This window comes from Osmerus mordax, chromosome 9, assembly GCF_038355195.1.
Source record: "Osmerus mordax isolate fOsmMor3 chromosome 9, fOsmMor3.pri, whole genome shotgun sequence".
Lineage (NCBI taxonomy): Eukaryota > Metazoa > Chordata > Actinopteri > Osmeriformes > Osmeridae > Osmerus > Osmerus mordax.
This window is the reverse complement of record NC_090058.1, coordinates 4,413,250-4,434,452: the sequence shown is the minus strand read 5'-3', so window position 1 is coordinate 4,434,452 and position 21,203 is coordinate 4,413,250. Positions and strand designations below refer to the sequence as shown.

General features: G+C 51.7%; 1 protein-coding gene across 2 annotated transcripts in view; it reads right to left on the bottom strand.

Moving 5' to 3' along the window:
* Nucleotides 1–2,236: 2,236 nt before the first annotated feature.
* crim1 (cysteine rich transmembrane BMP regulator 1 (chordin-like)) overlaps nucleotides 2,237–21,203 on the bottom strand; it is a 49,070-nt gene continuing 30,103 nt past the window's right edge. The window contains exons 6-17 of one of the 2 annotated variants that reach the window (XM_067242701.1): nucleotides 15,324–15,506; nucleotides 13,571–13,768; nucleotides 11,565–11,690; nucleotides 11,049–11,205; nucleotides 9,606–9,727; nucleotides 8,393–8,605; nucleotides 8,007–8,222; nucleotides 7,279–7,500; nucleotides 6,013–6,201; nucleotides 5,565–5,678; nucleotides 5,239–5,429; nucleotides 2,237–5,120 (exon numbers count right to left, since the gene is read on the bottom strand). In XM_067242701.1, coding sequence (XP_067098802.1) covers nucleotides 4,938–5,120; nucleotides 5,239–5,429; nucleotides 5,565–5,678; nucleotides 6,013–6,201; nucleotides 7,279–7,500; nucleotides 8,007–8,222; nucleotides 8,393–8,605; nucleotides 9,606–9,727; nucleotides 11,049–11,205; nucleotides 11,565–11,690; nucleotides 13,571–13,768; nucleotides 15,324–15,506 — 2,114 coding nt within the window. In that variant the 3' untranslated portion in view covers nucleotides 2,237–4,937. The remainder of the gene's footprint in view (nucleotides 5,121–5,238; nucleotides 5,430–5,564; nucleotides 5,679–6,012; nucleotides 6,202–7,278; nucleotides 7,501–8,006; nucleotides 8,223–8,392; nucleotides 8,606–9,605; nucleotides 9,728–11,048; nucleotides 11,206–11,564; nucleotides 11,691–13,570; nucleotides 13,769–15,323; nucleotides 15,507–21,203) is intronic. The other variant, XM_067242702.1, reaches the window with a different exon arrangement.

The window sequence follows — 21,203 nt, the reverse complement described above, 5'->3', positions numbered from 1 at the left end:
CTACATGCAGTTAGCCATGCTTGTTTATGCTGCCCTATCTTATAGTAGTCATGGTCATCACATGTTCTTAGCGTGCAGTGGTGTTGATAATGAGGATTTCACATTCCGGAGGAATCTGTGAAGTGTCCGCCACGCCCCAAGACAACCCAACCTCACTTCATACCACATAGCCCCACATCCTACACACCCTAGCCCCCCTCAACCCCAGCCCCCCTCTATACCAGACAGCCCCACATCCTCCAGCCTGACACACTGAGCCGGGCGGGGCAGTGATGCTGTCCGTCCAGAAGCCTGGTTCTGTAAAGGAGGGAGGACAGGACAGCAGTAGCCACAGCTCCTGGTTCTGTAGAGGAGGGAGGACAGGACAGCAGCAGCCACAGCTCCTGGTTCTGTAGAGAAGGGAGGACAGGACAGCAGCAGCCACAGCTCCTGGTTCTGTAGAGGAGGGAGGACAGGACAGCAGCAGCCACAGCTCCTGTTCTGTAGAGGAGGGAGGACAGGCCCCTGCTGCTGCCCCTTCAGTCGGCTGTTCCCCGCCCCCTCTTCTGCACGGGTGTGTGTTTCTGTCAATGTGTGTGTGTATTTCCGTCTCTATGTGTGTGTATGTGTGTGCGAGAGTGAGTCAGGGTCCACTGACCTGCAGCTGGGGATCACGAATTGCTGACATTCTCTATACATGTGTGACACACAGAGAGGCACAGTCTGTGTGAAAGTACGTATGAGATATTGTGTGTGTGTGTGTGAGTCAATGCGTGCATGAGTCCCAGCATGCAGTGTCAGCTGACGGGGATTTGGAGAGAGAGGCACCAGACTAGACCATCAGCTGAGAGCTCAGCAGGAAATACATTGTAATACGCTGTGTGTGTGTGTGTGTTGCCCAGATGAAAATGTGTGGACAGTCCCTTTCACCTGCTTGGCAGCTATAATGGAGAAGGCAAGAAAGTAATCAGAAGCAGCCCGTAAGAGGCAGTTTGAAAGCAGGCAGTGGAAAACAAACTAAGGAAGGCCGAAAAAAGACAGGCAGCCAAAAAATACAAAAGTGTTCACTTAAGACCAGGACCTAAATAAACACTCACCAAGTAAAAAGAATATTTCTGGTGTTAAATGAGCTGTGCTGGTGGGCATGAAGAGCAAGAGAAAAGCATCAGATAATATGAGGCCAGTGGTAACAGGAAGCCACTAACACAGGCAGCTAGAGAACAGAAGCAGGCAGTCAAAGAGAGTGCTGTCAGAGGCAGCTGGTAAAACGTGGGCAGAAAGACACAGCAACAAAGCAGCAAGTAAGAGGATTATCAGATGAACTCAGCATTGCTGCTCAATTATGGAAATGAAAGGTAGACACTCCCCTCTCACCTCATTCTCTCTCTCTCTCTCTCTCTCTCTCTCTCTGTCTCACACACACACCGAGACACATGCATGCACAGTTAATCACTCCGCGGAAGCTATATTGGATACATTTTCTGGGGGAATTCTGGCTGGTAGGTTTGTGTAACGGGATTATAAAAATATTGAAATATTACTGTGTTCTAAAGAAGTCAACATTATGTAAGTCTTTAAACCCATGTGTGTTGCCTTAAAAGTCCCATAAACAGACTGGTAGGTCTCTATCGCCACCCTCTGGTCATATGTAGGGAGTCAGATGGCTGAGCGGTGAGGGAGTCGGGCTAGTAATCTGAAGGTACATTTACATTTAGTCATTTAGCAGACGCTCTTATCCAGAGCGACTTACAGTAAGTACAGGGACATTCCCCCCGAGGCAAGTAGGGTGAAGTGCCTTGCCCAAGGAAACAACATCAGTTGGCATGACCGGGAATTGAACTGGCAACCTTCGGATTACTAGCTCGATTCCCTCACCGCTCAGGTGGTAGGTCTCTATCGCCACCCTCTGGTCATATGTAGGGAGTCAGATGGCTGAGCGGTGAGTCGGGCTAGTAATCTGAAGGTTGCCAGTTTGATTCCCAGCCGTGCAAAATGACATTGTGTCCTTAAGCTAGGCACTTCACCCTACTTGCTTCCGGGGGAATGTCCCTGTACTTACTGTAAGTCGCTCTGGATAAGAGCGTCTGCTAAATGACTAAATGTAAATATGTGAAGTGAGCAAAGGGCTCGAGTTCTGAAGGAACGTTCCTTCCTTCCCTTCCTTGGTGTCAACTGTGAAGAAAAGCACAGTCCTTCATCTATCCAAGACACATGAACTCCTTAATATGCACCCGACGACAGAACAGCAAGGGCCAGCTGTTTTCAAATCATTTATTGTGCTGCAAAGAAACAAATAAAATAATACAAGAACTTGCAAAAAAATCTTCTGTGCTACGGGAAATTCAGAGTCCAATCTTCATTTATCCTCTTTATAAATCTTGTTTTGCAATATCATTATCATCAAGAACATATTTTATCTTTTTACATAAGCACTGAACAACAGTAATGTACAGACAGGTGTTGTGTGAAGAGACAAGGTGCTGAAGGAAGAAAGAGAGAAAGAGAAAGAGAGATCACATGACCCTTGGTCTCTCAACCGGTTGCTCTGATTGGAGCAGAGGAGGTCTGTCTGGTGAAGGGGCTTGGTGATTGGTCGGCCACATCCACCTGGCAGAGGATGAGGAGGAAGTCCCCCTTCCTCCTGTCATCCTTGGCCGAGCCGTCCTTCACTACCCCACACCTCCGCGTTCAATTATCTGATCATCAATAAATTATTTCGGTCATCAACACAATAAATTAAGTTCAGAATTTTTTTTTCTTTTCCAACTAACATCTTTTGTTGTTTTTTTGTTGTTTTTTGTTTGTTTGTTTTGGCGACACTCAAGTATTTACAACAATACTTGGATTGATGGAAAAATATTCAACATCAAGTCTTTAGATTAGACAGAGAAAGTTACCCACCCTGGACACCCCCTCCCCCAGTTTCTGTGTCTATCTGTACAGTAGTTCAGGAGGTGATGAGACAAGGTGCTGGGGAGAGAGATAAAATAGAGGGAAGTATGCTTTTTGGGCGAGAGAGGAATAGAGAGAGAAAGGGGGTGAGGGACTGAGAATGTTGACAATAGAGTTTTGGGGATAGAACGGGAAAAGGAGAGCGAGAGCGGGAGGGAGAGAGAGAATGTTGTAGAGAGAGAGAAAGAGGAAGGAAGAGATGTTCGAAGTCCAAACGAAAACTCGGAACCGACACATGGTAGAATGGAAGGGCAGATTGAGTAAAAGAGTGAGCTGTTCAGATCTGTTCTTTAGTTCCACACCTCCCCTGACTTCTATCAAACAAGCGCGACCGCCCGGACGCTTGTTCTCATCCTGTTCTGCTCCCAGCTAGCAGGTCCTGTCTTCTCCATCATAAATACATTCAATAAGAAAACCAACAAGAGAAATTTACAAGAGAAAAAACCCCATGTGTGCATGCATGTGTGCAGACACATGTACATACATGCATGCAGACACATATACAAACATCCAGACAGACACACCTCCATCTAGTCACACGCAACCCCAAAATCCTTTCTTTTTCGTCGTAGCATTAATATATACACAATGTGTTCCTAGCTCCCAACCAATCAGCTTCTATCTGCTGATCTGGAGGGGGGTGAGGAGATCATGTGATTAAAGAGCCTCAAATAGGAGAAGGCCGTGTCATCATCCGGAGACAGGTGGAGGGGTATCTGGGTTGAAGAGATAAGGGAACTTTTTACAAGCACACTGACCCAAATATCTCTGTCTACCAGCACTGACCCCTGACCCCTGCCCTTTACACCCACACAGACTTCACACCTGGGATAGGTGAAGGAGCCAGTAATAGCTATACACGTGGGCAGAAAATAGAGTGAGGAATAGAGGGATGAACCACTGGGTGAAACAGTGACCCTGCTCCCTCCTCTCCCCCTCCACCAGAAGGGGGCGTTACATAACCAAGAATAAACAACAACCGCTCTCTCCCTCTCTCCTCCCGCCCTCTGTCGTCAGTCTTGTGGTGCTTTAGGTGCGTCCTCAGCACAGCACAGCCTCAATCCTCCTGCCCTCCAACACATGCGTCAAAGTCACACACACACACATGTCAGATGTGTGCGCCGTCCAAGAGTGTGTAGGGTCCAGGTGTGTGTAGGGTCCAGGTGTGTGTAGGGTCCAGGTGTGTGTGTGTGTGTGTTTGTGACAGGAGCTTTGGTACAGTTGAGGGGTAGGGGTCAACGAGGCAGGGAGAGAAGCTTAGCTTTGTTCCTCTTCGAAGCAGGAATGCAGGAAAATACCATAGAAGACCCAGATCCCAAAGATGTACATCTAATGTTAAACACACACACACACGCACACAAACGCCGATCCATACACACCAAACTGATAACACACACTCGCAGTAAAGAAAGAATCATCTAGGAAAAGTCTAGATTCAGTTTCTCCCATTTTGCTAGCTAAGTTTGTTTTAAATCATCATTATCATCATTATCATTATCATCATTGTCCTGTGTTTGGTTTGATTCCATCTTCAGGGGATTGTCGTTAATCTGCTGATGTTCTAATTGGTTGTGATTGTTTGTCTTTCTGTTGACCTTCTTGTTGTCATGGCGACATTGATTATGGATGTCTGTAGTGACTTTGCTTGATGTCCTGTTCCCATGGTGACCTTGCTTCTGTTGTTGTGGTGTTGATCTGTTTTATATAGCGATGCAACTGTTGTATGCTGTCAGGGATATCTTAAACTGTCAGTCTGCTCAGTCTGTCTGTCAATCTGCCGTATCTGCCTGCCTGCCTGTCTGTCTGTCAGTCAGCGTATGCCTGTCGAGTTGTGTGTGTGTGTCTGTTTAGTTGTGAGTGTGCGTGCGTCTGTTTAGTTGTGTGTGTGCGTGTCTGTTTAGTTGTGTGTGTGTCTGTCAAGTACATGTCAGGGTGTAAGAGTGTATGTGTGTCTATCTGTGGTGTGAGTGTGTGTGTGTGTGTGTGTGTGTGTGCGTGCCAGTCTGTCAGGGCGTCTGGTAGAAGTTGTCTTGCTGCAGGTTGAGGTTGTTCTGTTTCTGCATGCTGTAGTATCCGCTGTAGCGGGAGTCTGGGTCTGCGATGCGCAGCATCCGCTGGGAACTCTCCACCTGCACCTTGGTGCCTTTCTCACAGTCCACATACACAAGCTGGTTGTTCAGACAGGTGGGCTGAAAACACACACACACGTTCAGGTTTGAGTCACATAAAACAAATCAAAACAGTAAATATGTGCCAAATCATAGCACTACTAGGAGGTGTAGAGCATGCTCTGGTATCTCTCCATACCTTGGTGGGGGTGCGGTAGCAGAGGAGGGGGATCCAGTGCTTCCTCTGGTTGGCGTATAGCAGGGCAGAGACGATGCCCAGCATCAACACCAGGGGCAGGGCCACCCATGCCACACCCTGCAAGGTGCCCTCCTCCCTGGGCATAGGGCTCTTCCCATCCAGGAAGGGCATCTGGAGGCTGCCAAAATCACCTGAAACCAACACACACACACGCGGAGATGCACAGGGTCTGTGTTTTACGGAGAGCATTGAAAAACACCCACTTGTCTGGTGTTGTCAATTGGGGGCAAGCATTTACACAAGTCCCATGACCTACGACCTCTCACCTCTGAACTGGGGCATGATGTCATTCTGTCCGTGCGTGGGCCAGGCGGGGGGCAACTGCTTCCTGTCTCGCTGATCAGTCTTCTCGATAGGGATGTTGGTGGGGGCGTACATCTCTACAACCACAGGTCACACGTGTTACACACACACACACACACGTAGTGTACATCTATCCTTGTAGGGACTCGGAATTCAGTCCCGTTAAAAATCCAGGTCTCCCTAACCCCTAACCCCAACCCTTAATGTAAATCTAGCCTTGACACTAATTCCCATCCAAATCCCCCCCCCCCCCCCCCCCCCCCCTAAAAAACAAAAAACAAAACATAGAAACTAAAGTTACAATATACAAGGTACATTTTTCCTTAATCCCTGTGGGGGTTTCTGGTCCCCACAGGGCTAGTAAAACAAAGCCCCACAGTCCATGTGTCAGGATCGTCCCCCCACACCCACCGGAGCACATGGGGCAGCAGCTACCCTCCACCATGATGGGCTGGTGGCAGGGAAGGGGGGGGCAGCTGACAGTGGAGCACAGGGTCTGGCCCTGCAGGCAGTAGCAGTGTGTGCAGCTGTCAATGTCCCAGCGCTCCTCGTCTGAGTACGTCTGCCCGTTGAAGTGGCACACGGCCCGCGGCGTGGCGTCTGGAACACACACCGTGGACGCCGTTAACACACACCGTCGACACACACACACCTCCGACACACACACACCTCTGGCACACACACACCGTCGACACACACACACCTCCGACACACCACACACCTCCGGCACACACACACCTCTGACACACACACACACACCTCCGACACACACACACACCTCCGACACACACACACACCTCCGACACACACACACCTCTGACACACACACACACACCTCCGACACACACACCGCCGACATACACAACTCCAACACGCACACACACCTCCAACACGCACACACACACACCTCCGACACGCACACACCTCTGACACACACACACCGCGCCAGGTTAACACCTGGCGTGCAGAGTGTTAGCGATCACAGCGGCAGATCACAGGGCTGGCTGGAAACCAATATGGGCACGCACACGCAGGCACACTGAGGCAGACAGGTGTTTACAATCCCATCTCCGTGATCATGATCTCTACAGTGTAACGTGTGTTTGTGATTAAGAAGCTCCTTATCGTGCTGTGGTCATGATAGGCAGAGGGCCATGCCTTCACCTCCTCTCAGCCAATCCAGAATAAACGGAACCGCTCTGCACACAACGCTGCAACACTGTTGCTGAATCCGTTCAATGTATGAATCTGCCACTCTGCAAACACTCCCTAAACAGCTGGATCTATTTAACCAGTCTAGTTGCCTCCATCCCTCCCCTCTCTCTCTCTCTCTCTCTCTCTCTCTCTCTCTCTCTCTCTCTCTCCCCTTCTCTCTGTCTCTCCCCCCCTCCTCTCTCTCTCTCTGTCTCTGTCTGTCTCTCTCTGTTTCTCTCTCTCATGCAGAGAAACTAGGTCCTCTGGAAGCTTCTGCACATTAACTTTTAACAGCAACCTCCTGCTTCCTGTCCCTGCTTGCTGCTTGCCGCTCCTCCCCCTGCATGACTGATGTCATCACTGGGATGTACACAGAAAGTGTGTGTGTGTGTGGGGGGGTGTTTTTCAACACAGTTCTACAAACAGTGCATGCGTGTCATACAGAGTCCGTATAAACTGAGTCAGAGTGTGTGTGTGTCCTACCTAGGCAGTACGGGCAGCACTGTCCCTTCCTGAGGACTGGGCGGGCACAGCCCACGGGCGGGCAGGACTCAGAGAAGCAGCTGATGCTGCCGTCCACACACACACAGCTGGAGCAGGTGTTGGGCTTCCAGGACTCTGCGGCCAGGAAGATGTCTCCCTCCTCACTGCGGCAGTAGCTGCTCACGCTCCCGTTACCGGGGGCTGGGGGGGTGGACGGCTCGTCTGGACACACACACACACACACAGTTAGGGCCATCTGATCTTAACCTACACAGATGTGCATGCACACAAACAATATCTTGCTGTGTGTGTGTGTGTGTCAGTGTTTCACGTCTGGATAGTCCTGACTCTGCTTCCCATACAGTATTCATGTTGTCTCTCTCAGCTCTCTCTTGTACATAATGAACATCATCCTCCTGTAGGACTGTCCCACCCAGAGCTGTGACATCATACTCCTGTAGGACTGTCCCACCCAGAGCTGTGACATCATACTCCTGTAGGACTGTCCCACCCAGAGCTGTGACATCATCCTCCTGTAGGACTGTCCCACCCAGAGCTGTGACATCATCCTCCTGTAGGACTGTCCCACCCAGAGCTGTGACATCATCACCCTGTAGGACTGTCCCACCCAGAGCTGTGACATCATCACCCTGTAGGACTGTCCCACCCAGACCTGTGACATCATCACCCTGCTTCAGCCCTCAGTAGGACGTGTGATGAGGTAATACCTGGACAGTGTGGGCAGCAGGAATCCTGCGTTCTGATTGGGCTCTGGCAGAGCAGGGGAGGGCAGACTTCCGTTTCACAGAGGACACGCCCACTGTGGCAGGTGCACTGGGTGCAGGCGTCGATGTTCCACGTCTCCCCCTCGGTGAAGAACTCCCCTCCTGGGGCCAGACACACCGATGACTCCCCCAGAGCAGGGGGGGGCACGCTCGACTCATCTGGGGGCGGGAGGGGGGGTATGAAAGGAGGGGGAGGGGAGATGGATAGGGGCAGAGTGAGGTACGTAGGTTAGGCATAATATTGGGATTAGGAGTGATTTTGTTTTGTGTCAGAGGCAGTCGACACTGTATCGTACGTTCGTGTGAAGGGGCTGTTCGTTTTGTATCACCTGGGCAGGTGGGGCAGCAGTGCCCGGGGCGGATGGCGGGGCTGTCGCAGGCGGGCACGGGGCAGGAGATCAGAGCGCACATCTCCCTGCCGCTGTGGCAGAAGCAGTCGCGGCAACCGTCGTGCCAGCTCTCGCCATTGTCATGCCGACGGCCGTCCATGGACAAACAAGCCCCCTTGTTCACAGACGGAGCAACAGATGAGGACGTCTGGTCTGTAGAGGAGGAGGGGGAGAGGGGAGTAGGAGGGGGAGAGGGGAGGGGAGGAGGAGGGGGAGAGGGGAGTAGGAGGGGGAGAGGGGGAGGTAGGAGGAGGGAGGAGGGGAGGAGGGGGGGGAGAGGGGAGGGGAGGAGGAGGGGGAGAGGGGAGGAGGAGGGGGAGAGAGGAGGGGAGGAAGGGGAGGAGAGGAGGGGGGACAGATAAAGGATGAAGGCCATGACATACATATTAGATTAAGTAATATACACCAGTGTCTATATTGACTGCAATGATAGAGTGTGTACTCCCTTAGCTGAGGGCTAGTAGCCTGCTCTCACAACTCTCTCTCTCTCTCTCTCTCTCTCTCTCTCTTTCCTTCTCTCTTAGTATCTCTCCCTCCTTCTCTCTTAGTCTCTCTCCCTTCTCCTCTCTTAGTTTCTCTACCTCCTTCATTCTTCCTCTTGCTCTCTCGCTCTGTCTGGCAAATGCAGCCAGACCAGATCAATAGCAGCCAGAGAAAAAAACTCCTTGATTAAATCTAGCCAGCCACCGGGGAGACATAGGTGTGTATATGTGTGTGGGGGAGGCTCCTCTATTATTGATACCTCTGCTGTGTGCAGGTGTGAGAATATGTGTGTGTGCATGTGTGAGTATATGTGTGTGTGCAGGTGTGAGAATATGTGTGTGTGCATGTGTGAATATGACAGTAAAAGGAAGCTATCCAATCCCAAAACACCAGGATTGACAGATTAAAAAGTTTTCTCATTATGAGGAGAATGCTCTGTGTTACAGTCATGAATATTTCACATCTGTTGCTTTATTTACACACGCACGCACGCACACACACACACAGGAAACGGTGAGTCATCACTGTGAGAGAGACCGAGATGGTCACATGCTCCAGCCACACACACACACACACACACACACACACACACACACACACACACACACAGGCAAAGAGAAATGTACACCACGCAGCAGCAAGTTGAATAGAGGAACTGGAAGGTGCTCACCTATACACTGGCACTTGAGACAGCCCAGATCATCTTGCTGGAAGCCCATTGGACAGGACAGGTCACATGGTAGCTCTGGACACTTCTTACAGCGGCAAGTGTCACAACTGTGCTTGTTCTTACTGAGGGGGAGGGGAGGAGGGGACGGAGGGAGAGAGTGAGGGATGGTTAGTGACGGAGAAGAGAGATTGGACTCTTCCACTCTAGGAGCACAGATGACATTTTAAACGTGACTGAGGGACCAATCACAAACTCTACTCTGACCCAGGAGGACCAATCACAGGCTGCACACCTGTCCCATGTTCACCATCACACTGCACGTGTCACTTCCTCCCTCAATTCTCACACCACAACCTTTCCTTTCTTCCCTTCCTTATCCTCCTTCACCTCCATCCCTCCTTCCTCTACCCCCCCTCCTCCCACCATCCCTCCACCCCCCCTTCCTCCTCCCACCATTCCTCCACCCCCCCTTCCTCCTCCCACCATTCCTCCACCCCTACTCCTCCCACCATTCCTCCACTCCCCTCCTCCTCCCACCATTCCTCCACCCCCCCTCCTCTTCCCACCATTCCTCCACCCCCCCTTCCTCCTCCCACCATTCCTCCACCCCCCCCTCCTCTTCCCACCATTCCTCCACCCCCCCTTCCTCCTCCCACCATTCCTCCACCCCCCCCTCCTCTTCCCACCATTCCTCCACCCCCCCTTCCTCCTCCCACCATCCCTCCACCCCCCTCCTCCTCCCCACCATCCCTCCACCCCCCCTCCTCCTCCCACCATCCCTCCACCCCCCCTCCTCCTGCAACCATCCCCCCACCCCCCCTCCTCCTCCCACCATTCCTCCACCCCCCCCTCCTCCCACCATTCCTCCACCCCCCCTCCTCCCACCATTCCTCCATCCCCCCTCCTCCTCCCACCATCCCTCCACCCCCCACGCCCCTTCCCCGCCTGCTCTTATCAGGTGAATAATAGCTGCCAGGTGTCGTCCATATTTGGTGGGCTGATAAGGACCTATCATGGTGCCTACTGATAAGGACCAATCAGAGAGCCTCTAGCAGAGGGGAATATCAATAGAGTCTGTTCACACGGAGAGACAATGAATAATTCAGCCTGGACCAGGTTGAGTCGAGCTGAGCAAGGCAGTGTATTAGACAGGTAGAAATAGATATCTAAAATTAGAATCTGTGATGCAAACCCTGACGCCTCTATGTGCCCTCTCTCGTTCCAGTTCACTTGAATACGAGGGTGGGAAGGTGACACGCTGTGATTGGGAACACAAGTGTTAAGCCTGCAAGGGAAGGGTCAATGCTCACAGTCAATGCAGCTGCCGGATGTGTTTGTGTGTTTATGTGTCTGTGTGTGTGTTTAAGTGTGTGTGCGTGTGTATGTGTGTATCAGTGTTTGTTTGCGTGGGTTTGCATGTGTGTGTGTGTGTGTGTGCCTCACATGTATCCAAAGGGGCAGGCCTTGTCACAGACCAGGGCCTTGCAGCGTTTGGGGCGTGGCCGACACTGGCAGACGTCACAGCCGTGGGCGTCGGTCTGAAGACCGTAGGGACACTTCAGACTGCAGCCTGACATCAGTCCACTGCACAACTCCTCTCCTGCACGACACACACACACACAGACAAACACACACACACACACACACACACACACACAAACACACACACAAACACACACAAACACAAACTCAATGACTGCTTATAATCAAGCTTAAAATCCAACATCGGAAGCATGTGTATGTGTGTGTTATGTGTGTGTTATGTGCGTGTTAAGTGTGTGTTATGTGTGTTATGTGGGTATGTGTGTGTTATGTGGGTATGTGTGTGTTATGTGGGTATGTGTGGGTATGTGTGTGTTATGTGTGTGTTATGTGTGTGTTATGTGTGTGTTATGTGGGTATGTGTGTGTTATGTGGGTATGTGTGTGTTATGTGGGTATGTGTGTATACAGAACATACGTGTGCGACACTGGCAGGTCCGGCAGCCGGTGATGTCCAGCTTGAAGCCGTAGAGACAGTCTCTCTCTGCCAGACTGCAGTTCTCCAGCTGGCAGCCAGGGGGAGCCATGGTGATGTAGCTGGGCTCTGCAACACACACACACACACAAACACACACACACACACACACACACACAGCATGAGCCAGAGAGCAGAGAAAAAGAGAGAGAATGTGAGGTGAATAAGAGCTGTCAGATCCACAATAAAGGTTACTACAGTGTGAGTCATGGGAGTCAAATACAAAAACACACAGACACACACACACATGGTTTTACTGTTAACAGTTGAACACTACTAACCTACAGCAGTTTACCCTACTGTCTCCTCTCCAGTGCATGTCAAGGTTACAGGCTGTGTGTGTGTGTGTCTGTGTGTGTGTGTGTACGTGGGAGGAATCAATTACTAGATTATAGTGTGTCTGACATCCAGATGGTCATATCTGTATCCATGGACACCAATGTTCCACTGTTATGACAACTGTGACAGCTAACTTCCTGGTGAGTGTCAACGCGGCTACAAGCACTTGAATAAGAGAGGAGGAGAGGAGAGGAGAGGAGAGGGGAGAGGGGAAAGGGGAGAGGCGAGGAGAGAGGAGAGAGGAGGACAGGGGAGGAGAGGCGATGGGAAGAAAGGGGCGAAGAGAAAAGACAAGAAGGGAACAGGAGAGGAGGAGACAAGGTCAGAGGAGACACGGAGACATGTCAGTGAATAAGTACCTCTCCTCTCCCTCAGGAGAATATCAGAGAGGCAACCAAGCACAGCGTCAACAGACTGCTGGGGAAAAACAACACTGACAACACCCAATCTGTTTAGAAAGACAAAGAAACAAGCAACACAAACGAAAACAGGCGGCCTTTCGAGACAGAAGGCAAAGAGTTGGGGTGACTTTGTACCTCCACAAGACGGGTGAGAACCAAGCCTCGCACCAATTACTCTCTGAGGGGGATTTAATTAAGCAGCATCAGATAAACGCCACCATGCTCCGCACACTCGGCCCTTCTTGCCACTGGATTCTCTATCGGCTAAATAGAGCTTTAGTGCGCTTGCCCATATTTATGACTGAGTGTAGGCATGCATGTATGTCTCTATGTGAGTGCGTGTGCGTGTTGGTGAGCTTTCAAGCTGTCATTCAGGATGTCGAGCTGTAATGAATCAAGATTATTACTAGCCACCTGAGGCTGAACTTGAATAACTAGATATAGCTTGTTAGCTTTGTTAACTAAAGGGGATTAGGCAGGCATTTACATGCAGTCACACACACACACACACACAGCTTTTTCCCAGCTCTCCAAAGCCAGACTGACTACAGCTCCACAGAGTCCCAAACAGAAACATGTGTGTACAAGAGTACACACACACACACCAACATAAACACCCCCACACACAGACCCCAGACACATCTAAAGATAAACATTGAATGCAAACAACAGGAGGGAAAACAGCAAAGAGAGAGAAAAAAGAAAGAGAGAGACAGAGAAAGAGAGGGAAACACAGGGAAAAAGAAGTGTAACAAGAGAGAGAGCGAGAGAGAGAAAGGGGGAAAGAGACAGATATAGAAGTGAGTGGATGGAGAGTAGGAAAAGAGAGTATTAGATGTAGATAGAGGTGGAGCAGCTGACACTAACGGAGTCTGACAGGGTGATAAGATGTGTGTGTGAATGAGAGAAAGTGACAGACAGAGACAGATAAAATTGTTTGCGTGTGAGGAAGAGTGTATTGTGTGTGTGAAAGTGAGAAAAAAAAGTGTGTGACTAAATGTGAAAAAATGACAAAATGACTAAATGTGTGAGAGTACGAGAAACTGTGTGTGTGTGTGTAAGGAAGATAGATAATGTGTGTGTGTGTGTGAGGAAGATAGATACTGTGTGTGTGTGTGTGTGAGGAAGATACTGTGTGTGTGTGTGTGTGAGGAAGATACTGTGTGTGTGTGTGTGAGGAAGATACTGTGTGTGTGTGTGCTTCCTCACCCTCACACACGGGGCAGCACTCCCCTGGCACGGTGACAGGGTTGAGGCAGCTGTGTCCGCAGGCTGCCGCCACACAGCGAGCGTCGCCGCTCACGCACTGGCAGAACGTGCAGTCGTCCTCACGCCAGTGGTCGCCATGCGCCAGGATCTCCCCGTTCACGTAGCAACCGGCGAAGTTCAGCACGGGGTAGACCGGGTCTGGAGGGAGGAAGAGGGACAGGGAGGGGGAGACGGAGGAGATAAGAGAGGTGGTACACACACTTGTAGAGGTGGTACACACACACACACTTTACACATAAGCTCCAGCATTGAGGTGAGAGGAGAGGAAATGAGGGGGAGTTTAACAGGGGGGTGAGGGGAGGAGGGTGACGTGAGGTGAGGGGAGGAAGGGGGTGGTGAGGAGAGTGAGGGGAGGAAGGGTGGGTGACAGAAGAGGCGAGGGAGGTAGAGGGAGGGGGGGGGTGAGGTGAGGAGGGTGAGGGTGAGGGGAGGAACGGGGTGGTGAGGAGAGTGAGGGGAGGAAGGGGGGGTGACAGAAGAGGCGAGGGAGGTAGAGGGAGGGGGGGGTGAGGTGAGGAGGGTGAGGGGAGGAAGGGGGTGGTGAGGAGAGTGAGGGGAGGAAGGGGGGGTGACAGAAGAGGCGAGGGAGGTAGAGGGAGGGGGGTGAGGTGAGGAGGGTGAGGGGAGGAAGGGGAGGGGGGTGACAGAAGAGGCGAGGGAGGGAGAGGGAGGGGGGAGACAGATGAGATCATCAATCCCATCATGCAGCTCATGATTGCGTGTCGCCCAGAATTGTCAGTCATGCGCTGATGTGTGTTGGTCACACTTCATCACTCTCTCTCTCTGGTGTGTCTGTGTGTGTGTGTGTGTGTGTGTCAGGGGCAGGTTATTGATAGGTCGCTCTGGTGGACACGCCCCCTTCACACACTCATCTCTATCAGATGATGCCAACAGCTCACTGGAGCAGACTGGCATCTCTCTAAGCTCCCCACTGACCTTGAGACACCTCACACACACACACACACACACACCTGGTAACAGGGTAGAGAGGCGGTGGTTAGTGTGTCAGTCTGACTAATAGCCATTCTCTAATGGTTACAGAGAGGCACTAGTCAGCCCTGTGTGTGTGTGTGTGTGTTTATGCCATCTACTGACCTATGCCAGAGCTCAGCCCGAGCGGTTAGGCAGTCGGGCTATTAATCAGAAGGTTGTTGGTTCGATTCCCGGCCACGCCAAATGTCATTGTGTCCTTAGGCAAGGCACTTCACCCTACTTGCCTCAGGGAGAATGTCTCTGTACTTACTGTAAGTCGCTCTGGATAAGAGCGTCTGCTAAATGACTAAATGTAAATGTATGCACACAGGACAGGGCCCCTTCTGACTGTGATGCTGCGCCCTGTGGCTACCACTGTTTTTACTGACATCTACCAACTGACCCAAGTTGAACAATGGATTTTGGTGTTTCAACACCCATTGACACTTCCCTGATGTATGACTATGTTAAGCCTGTGTTCTGCTCCTCTCTTTCACCAACCGTCTCTGGAGGAGGGGATCTCTCACTGAATTGCTCATCCCAAGGTTTCTTCAATTTTTTCTCCTCTAGTGAGTTTTTCGAGTTGGTCGAGGGGCAGTTCTATGGGCGTATGCGTATGCTTGCGTGTAAAAAGGGCTATACAAATACATTTTGATTTGATTCCGTTTTAGGACGTAGTAAGAGTAAAGCAAGTGTGTGTGTGTGTGTGTTGCCTCCTCACCCTCACACACAGGGCAACATTCCCCCTCAGGTATGTAGTAGCGCTGGCAGTGCAGGACGCCACACTGCGCGGCCAAGCAGCCGGACACGCCCCCCTGGCAGCGGCAGAAGCGGCAGGCGTCCATCCTGAACATGTCACCGTCGTGATACTCCACGCCGTTGAAGGAGCACGCAGGCTTGGTGTCTGCGGGCGGGGGAAGGAGAGGGTGTTAAACGAGGAGAGAGGTGAGGAGGGGAGAGGAGGGGAGAGGTGAGGGAGGGGAGAGGAGGAGAGAGGTGAGGGGAGGGCAGAGGAAAGGAAGGGAGAGGAGGGGAGAGGTGAGGGAGGGGAGAAGAAAGGAGGGGAGAGGAGGGGAGAGGAGGAGAGAGGTGAGGGAGGGGAGAGGTGAGGAGGGGAAGGGGAGGAGGAGAGAGGAGGAGAGAGGTGAGGGAGGGGAGAGGTGAGGGGGGGAAGGGGAGGAGGGGAGAGGAGGAGAGAGGTGAGGAGGGGAGAGGAGGAGAGATGTGAGGGAGGGGAGAGGTGAGGAGAGAGGTGAGGGGAGGGCAGAGGAAAGGAAGGGAGAGGAGGAGAGAGGTGAGGGAGGGGAGAGGAGGAGAGAGGTGAGGGAGGGGAGAGGAGGGGAGAGGAGGAGAGAAATGAGGGAGGGGAGAGGAGAGGAGAGAGGTGAGGGAGGGGAGAGGAGGGGAGAGGTGAGGGAGGGGAGAGGTGAGGAGGGGAGAGGAGGAGAGAAGTGAGGGAGGGGAGAGGTGAGGGAGGGGAGAGGAAAGGAGGGGAGAGGAGGGGAGGAGAGAGGTGAGGGAGGGGAGAAGAAAGGAGGGGAGAGGAGGGGAGAGGAGAGGAGGAGGGATGGATATGAAAAGAGAGGAGAGGAGGGAAGACAATAATTGGAGTATGAGTGAGGTGATACTAGGAGATAAGTGGAGAGAACAAGGAAAAGGAGGAAGAGAGAGTATAAGAGGCGAGGGTCTCCGTGCTCTTTTATACAACGTCTCTGTCTGTCCTCATCTCCATGGCAACACAAGGTGCAAAATTCACCTTTTAGCCAGTGCTTGATATGATGGCCACTGGTGAGAGCGTGAGCGCAACACACACACCCTTATAAAGACAGTGATGGCAAACGGTGTTAAAAAAGCCATCCTGTCATTCACACTTCCCGCCTACCGCTCAGTCACTCTGACATCTGATTGGATAATTGGTGTCACTGCCCTGCCCACTCTGACATGACAGAAGTCGCTGGAGGGCTGGAAGGAGCAGTGTGTGTCCAGGGCTCTGAGGATGGTACACGGGTGGGTTTAGAAGTGTGTATGACACTGCAAGTGAGAACATAAGGCAGCATAAAGAGCTGGTCTCCCAGCTGGTTGATCCTGTCGCCTATCTGGCAGAAATGTTAACCGGTTACATCTGTGATGTGTCTCTGTTCCCTCCTGTGTGATAAAGAAACTAACCAAGCAGACGGCAGCCCTCAGTCTCACAGCTGCACACCAGCCCAGCACAGCTACACACCAGCCCAGCACAGCTACACACCAGCCCAGCACAGCTACACACCAGCCCAGCACAGCTGCACACCAGCCCAGCACAGCTGCCCACCAGCCCAGCACAGCTACACACCAGCCCAGCACAGCTGCACACCAGCCCAGCACAGCTGCACACCAGCCCAGCACAGCTACACACCAGCCCAGCACAGCCACACACCAGCCCAGCACAGCTACACACCAGCCCAGCACAGCTGCACACCAGCCCAGCACAGCTACACACCAGCCCAGCACAGCTACACACCAGCCCAGCATTACTAAAGTCTTTACTGTCTAATTATTACTGGAGGGTTAGAATACTCTTGGTTGATGCGCACACACACACTTTTCAGGATCTGGTATTGGAACAGCGCTATCTTGAGGAGAGGAGATGATGCTGCTGTCACCATGGTGATGGATGATGCCCAGTCCTCAGTCTCTAAGAGGCTCAGTTTTAATCCCATAAGAACACAGGCTGCTCATCTGCAGAGTGTGTGTGTGTGTGTGTGTGCGCGTGTGTGAGATAATGAGTGAAGTATAGTAACAGAAGCATCATCACCTCTCTAGGCAGATGTGGCAGCTATTATGACAGGCAGTGCCAGGATAGGGAATCAACAGCAGCTTGGAAGTTGGAGGTAGGAGGCTGGAGAAAGGAGGCTGGAGGAAGGAGGCTGGAGGAAGGAGGCTGGAGAAAGGAGGCTGGAGGAAGGAGGCTGGAGGAAGGAGGCTGGGGGATGGAGGCTGGGGGATGGAGGAAGGAGGCTGGGGGAAGGAGGCTGGAGGAAGGAGGCTGGGGGATGGAGGAAGGAGGCTGGGGGAAGGAGGCTGGAGGAAGGAGGCTGGAAAAGGAGGCTGGAGGAAGGAGGCTGGGGAAGGAGGCTGGAGGAAGGAGGCTGGAGGAAGGAGGCTGGAGGAAGGAGGCTGGAGGAAGGAGGCTGGAGGAAGGAGGATATAAGGGAGCTGAAACTGGGGGTAGGAGCTTCAGAAGGCCACCATTCCAGAGAGCAGTGAAACCACAAGCATCTCATCCAGCCTGAGTCTGGGGGTGGGGGGTGGATTCATGTATCTCTGAATATTTGATAACAAACCAACCATCTGGATACAGGATCACCGCTGGGTGTCAACATGGCTGAGGATAGCGAAAACCTAGCCTGGAAAAGCAGCTTGGCAAAGCAGCTTGGCAAAGCAGCCTGGCAAAGCTTGGCCACGCTCTGCAACACTCGCTTGACTAGGATAGCATGTCTAAACAGAGATGTCTCAATACGGCTGTTCACGCACACAGCTCAGATCTGTAGACAGTCTCCCAGTCTGTAAAGAGCCTCTGTTCACAGGTCTACCGGCAGTGGCCTACCCCTTAAATTAATGAGCTAGTTTCTGTAATTGAGATGTTATTGTTACACTGTATTTAAGCAATTGAGATGTTGTTGCTGACAGGTAGTCAACTGTTTTGTTAATTGTGCCTGGTAGCTGAGGTGTGGGTACTTTGCGATGTGGCTAGAAAATACAGATTGTTCCTTTCCAGACTAGATAGAGACACCAATGGGGTAACTATTTAACTTCACATTTAACGGTAACACTGTTTGTTATCTCATGTACATTGCTATTTCACCTGCTTTATAGTTGGCATGTTTATATTGCTGTTAGTTACATGTTTATATTGCTCATATGTTATATGTTCATATGTTTATTATTTGTCCATAGCATTTTATTTTTTGGTTCATTATTTGTTTTTATCTCTATATTTCACATGTCTCTGCTGATGTAACCTCCCCATTTCGCCAGCTGGGGATCAATAAAGTGTTTTGTCATCTTATCTTCCCAGACCGCCCCCGGACAGAGGCCTGTATTCTGAGCAGGGCTGGAGCAGTGTATTCGGCAGTACTTAAGCACAACCCTCAGCTATGATGCACCTGCTGTTGTCTGTGTGGATGATAGATCTGTCAATAGATGGAGGACCTGTGAGAAGTGCTCGAGGTAGGCTGCTAAGTGAATGTGCATGTCGACCAAATCCTTTTCTGACAAACTGCTGAAACATCACCTGTCAGCTGTAGGTACCAGCGTGTTTTCATCATGCAGATATTCAGCCGTCTGATTGGTAGTGCTTGGCGAACGGCAGGCATGGTCGAGCTAACAGCACTGCCACGCCTCAGCGGTCACATGTACATATGATGGAATTCAAATGAATGTGAATTTCAGAACAGAGCAGAAGGAAAAGTCCTTACTCAGTTTTACACTTCCTCTTTCTTAATAATCTCAGTTCATCCCCTTTTCGTTTCAAACACACAGTCACACACACGCATGCAGAGAGTTGCTCTGCATCCTGTTGTCCTCACTCATACGGCTAGCGGCCAATCAAACTCAGGTTGTCATGGTAACAGGGCTAAAACACATTGCAGATTTGTTTTTCCAGCATGCCCCGAGGCAATTAGGGCCAGGGGTGATCTGTGCTTGGTTAAAAGGCCTGTAGGGCAGCAGGCATTCATCTGGCCTCTCTGGACCTTGACAGATTGCCACCCATTTCAAAATGTGAATTTCACACCACAAGTATTTTCTGTACTCACTAAGTGTTTATATAGGTCCACTCACAAGAGCCTATGGACCTAAAAACACTCCTGGTTGTAATTCAACACTTAGAAAAAGTGCCGTGTGTGTGAGTGTGGATCAAAAGTGTGTGGATATAATTTTAGCAACTTCTCCAGAGGCTCCAGCAATAGTTCTTTCCTCTCAGACCATCAGGTGTGTTTTACCTGTGCTGAGTGAAAAACACCCACAAAAACACACCCACACACACATGTGCACATGGTCTCAATGTAGACACGTTTTTACTTATAAAGGAAATCATTGAGGACCCTTCACTCTGCCTCCAACTGTGTGTCTCTCGGAGGCCTAACTGCACATGCAGACATGGGATGGCCCACAACATAGAGAGGGAGGGAAGGAAGGAGAGAGACAGAGAAAGTGAGGGAAAGAGAAAGGGAGAGGGAGGAAGGAAGGGAGAGAGAGTGTGGAGAGTGAAAGGGAGGGAAAGGAGAGAGAGAAAAAGTGAGGGAAAGAGAGAGGGAGGGCCCAGATTTCCGTTAAGTCAGTGAGATCTGTTTAATGTGTGTCTGCTCATCTATAGATCCTCTTGTGATCCCCACAAAACATGTCCAATATGAAACATACAGAACTGAATGGACAGCATGGTGGGAGGAGATTGATCCAGACCAGCGTGTAGACATCTCTCCGTCTCCTCTCCCTGTCTCCCCCTCTCCCTGTCTCCCCCTCTCTCCTCTCTCTGTCTCCCCCTCTCCCCTCTCCCTGTCTCCCCCTCTCTCCTCTCCCTGTCTCCCCCTCTCTCCTCTCCCTGTCTCCCTGTCTCCCCCTCTCTCCTCTCCCTGTCTCCCCCTCTCTCCTCTCCCTGTCTCCCTGTCTCCCCCTCTCTCCTCTCTCTGTCTCCCCCTCTCTCCTCTCCCTGTCTCCCCCTCTCTCCTCTCTCTGTCTCCCCCTCTCTCCTGTCCCTGTCTCCCCCTCTCTCCTCTCTCTGTCTCCCCCTCTCTCCTCTCCCTGTCTCCCCCTCTCTCCTTCTCCCCCTCTCCTCTCTCTGTCTCCCCCTCTCTCCTCTCTCTGTCTCCCCCTCTCTCCTCTCTCTGTCTCCCCCTCTCTCCCTTCCCTGTCTCCCCCTCTCTCCTCTCCCTGTCTCCCTCTCTCTCCTCTCTCTGTCTCCCCCTCTCTCCTCTCCCTGTCTCCCCCTCTCTCCTCTCTCTGTCTCCCCCTCTCTCCTCTCTCTGTCTCCCCCTCTCTCTGTCTCCCCCTCTCTCCTCTCCCTGTCTCCCCCTCTCCCCTTCTCCCCCTCTCCTCTCTCTGTCTCCCCCTCTCTCCTCTCCCTGTCTCCCCCTCTCCCCTCTCTCTGTCTCCCCCCCTCTCCCCTCCCTGTCTCCCCCTCTCTCCTCTCCCTGTCTCCCCCTCTCTCCTCTCCCTGTCTCCCCCTCTCTCCTCTCTCTGTCTCCCCCTCTCTCCTCTCTCTGTCTCCCCCTCTCTCCTCTCTCTGTCTCCACGCCCGCTCCCTGTGGTCTCATCTCCTTTCTTCCATCCTCTTTGTCTCTTAGCATGTCCGACTCTCTCCACCCCTCCCTCCATCCGCCACCTCTCCCCTCAGTGTGTTCAGTGTTAATTGGTTTTATGTTAATGAGGTGGAGTCACGACCAGCCAATCAGAGGTCAGGTGGAATAATCCCAGTTGGAGTGTAACCACGGCGACGCAGTATCAACAGCTGCCCGGTATTGATCAACAGATCAGCTTCCTCCCTTCAGGAGTGAGGTCATTCCCTGGGGCGGGGTGGGGCTTTCACGCCAGATGTTCTTTTTGTGAATGTGTGTGAGTGTGCATT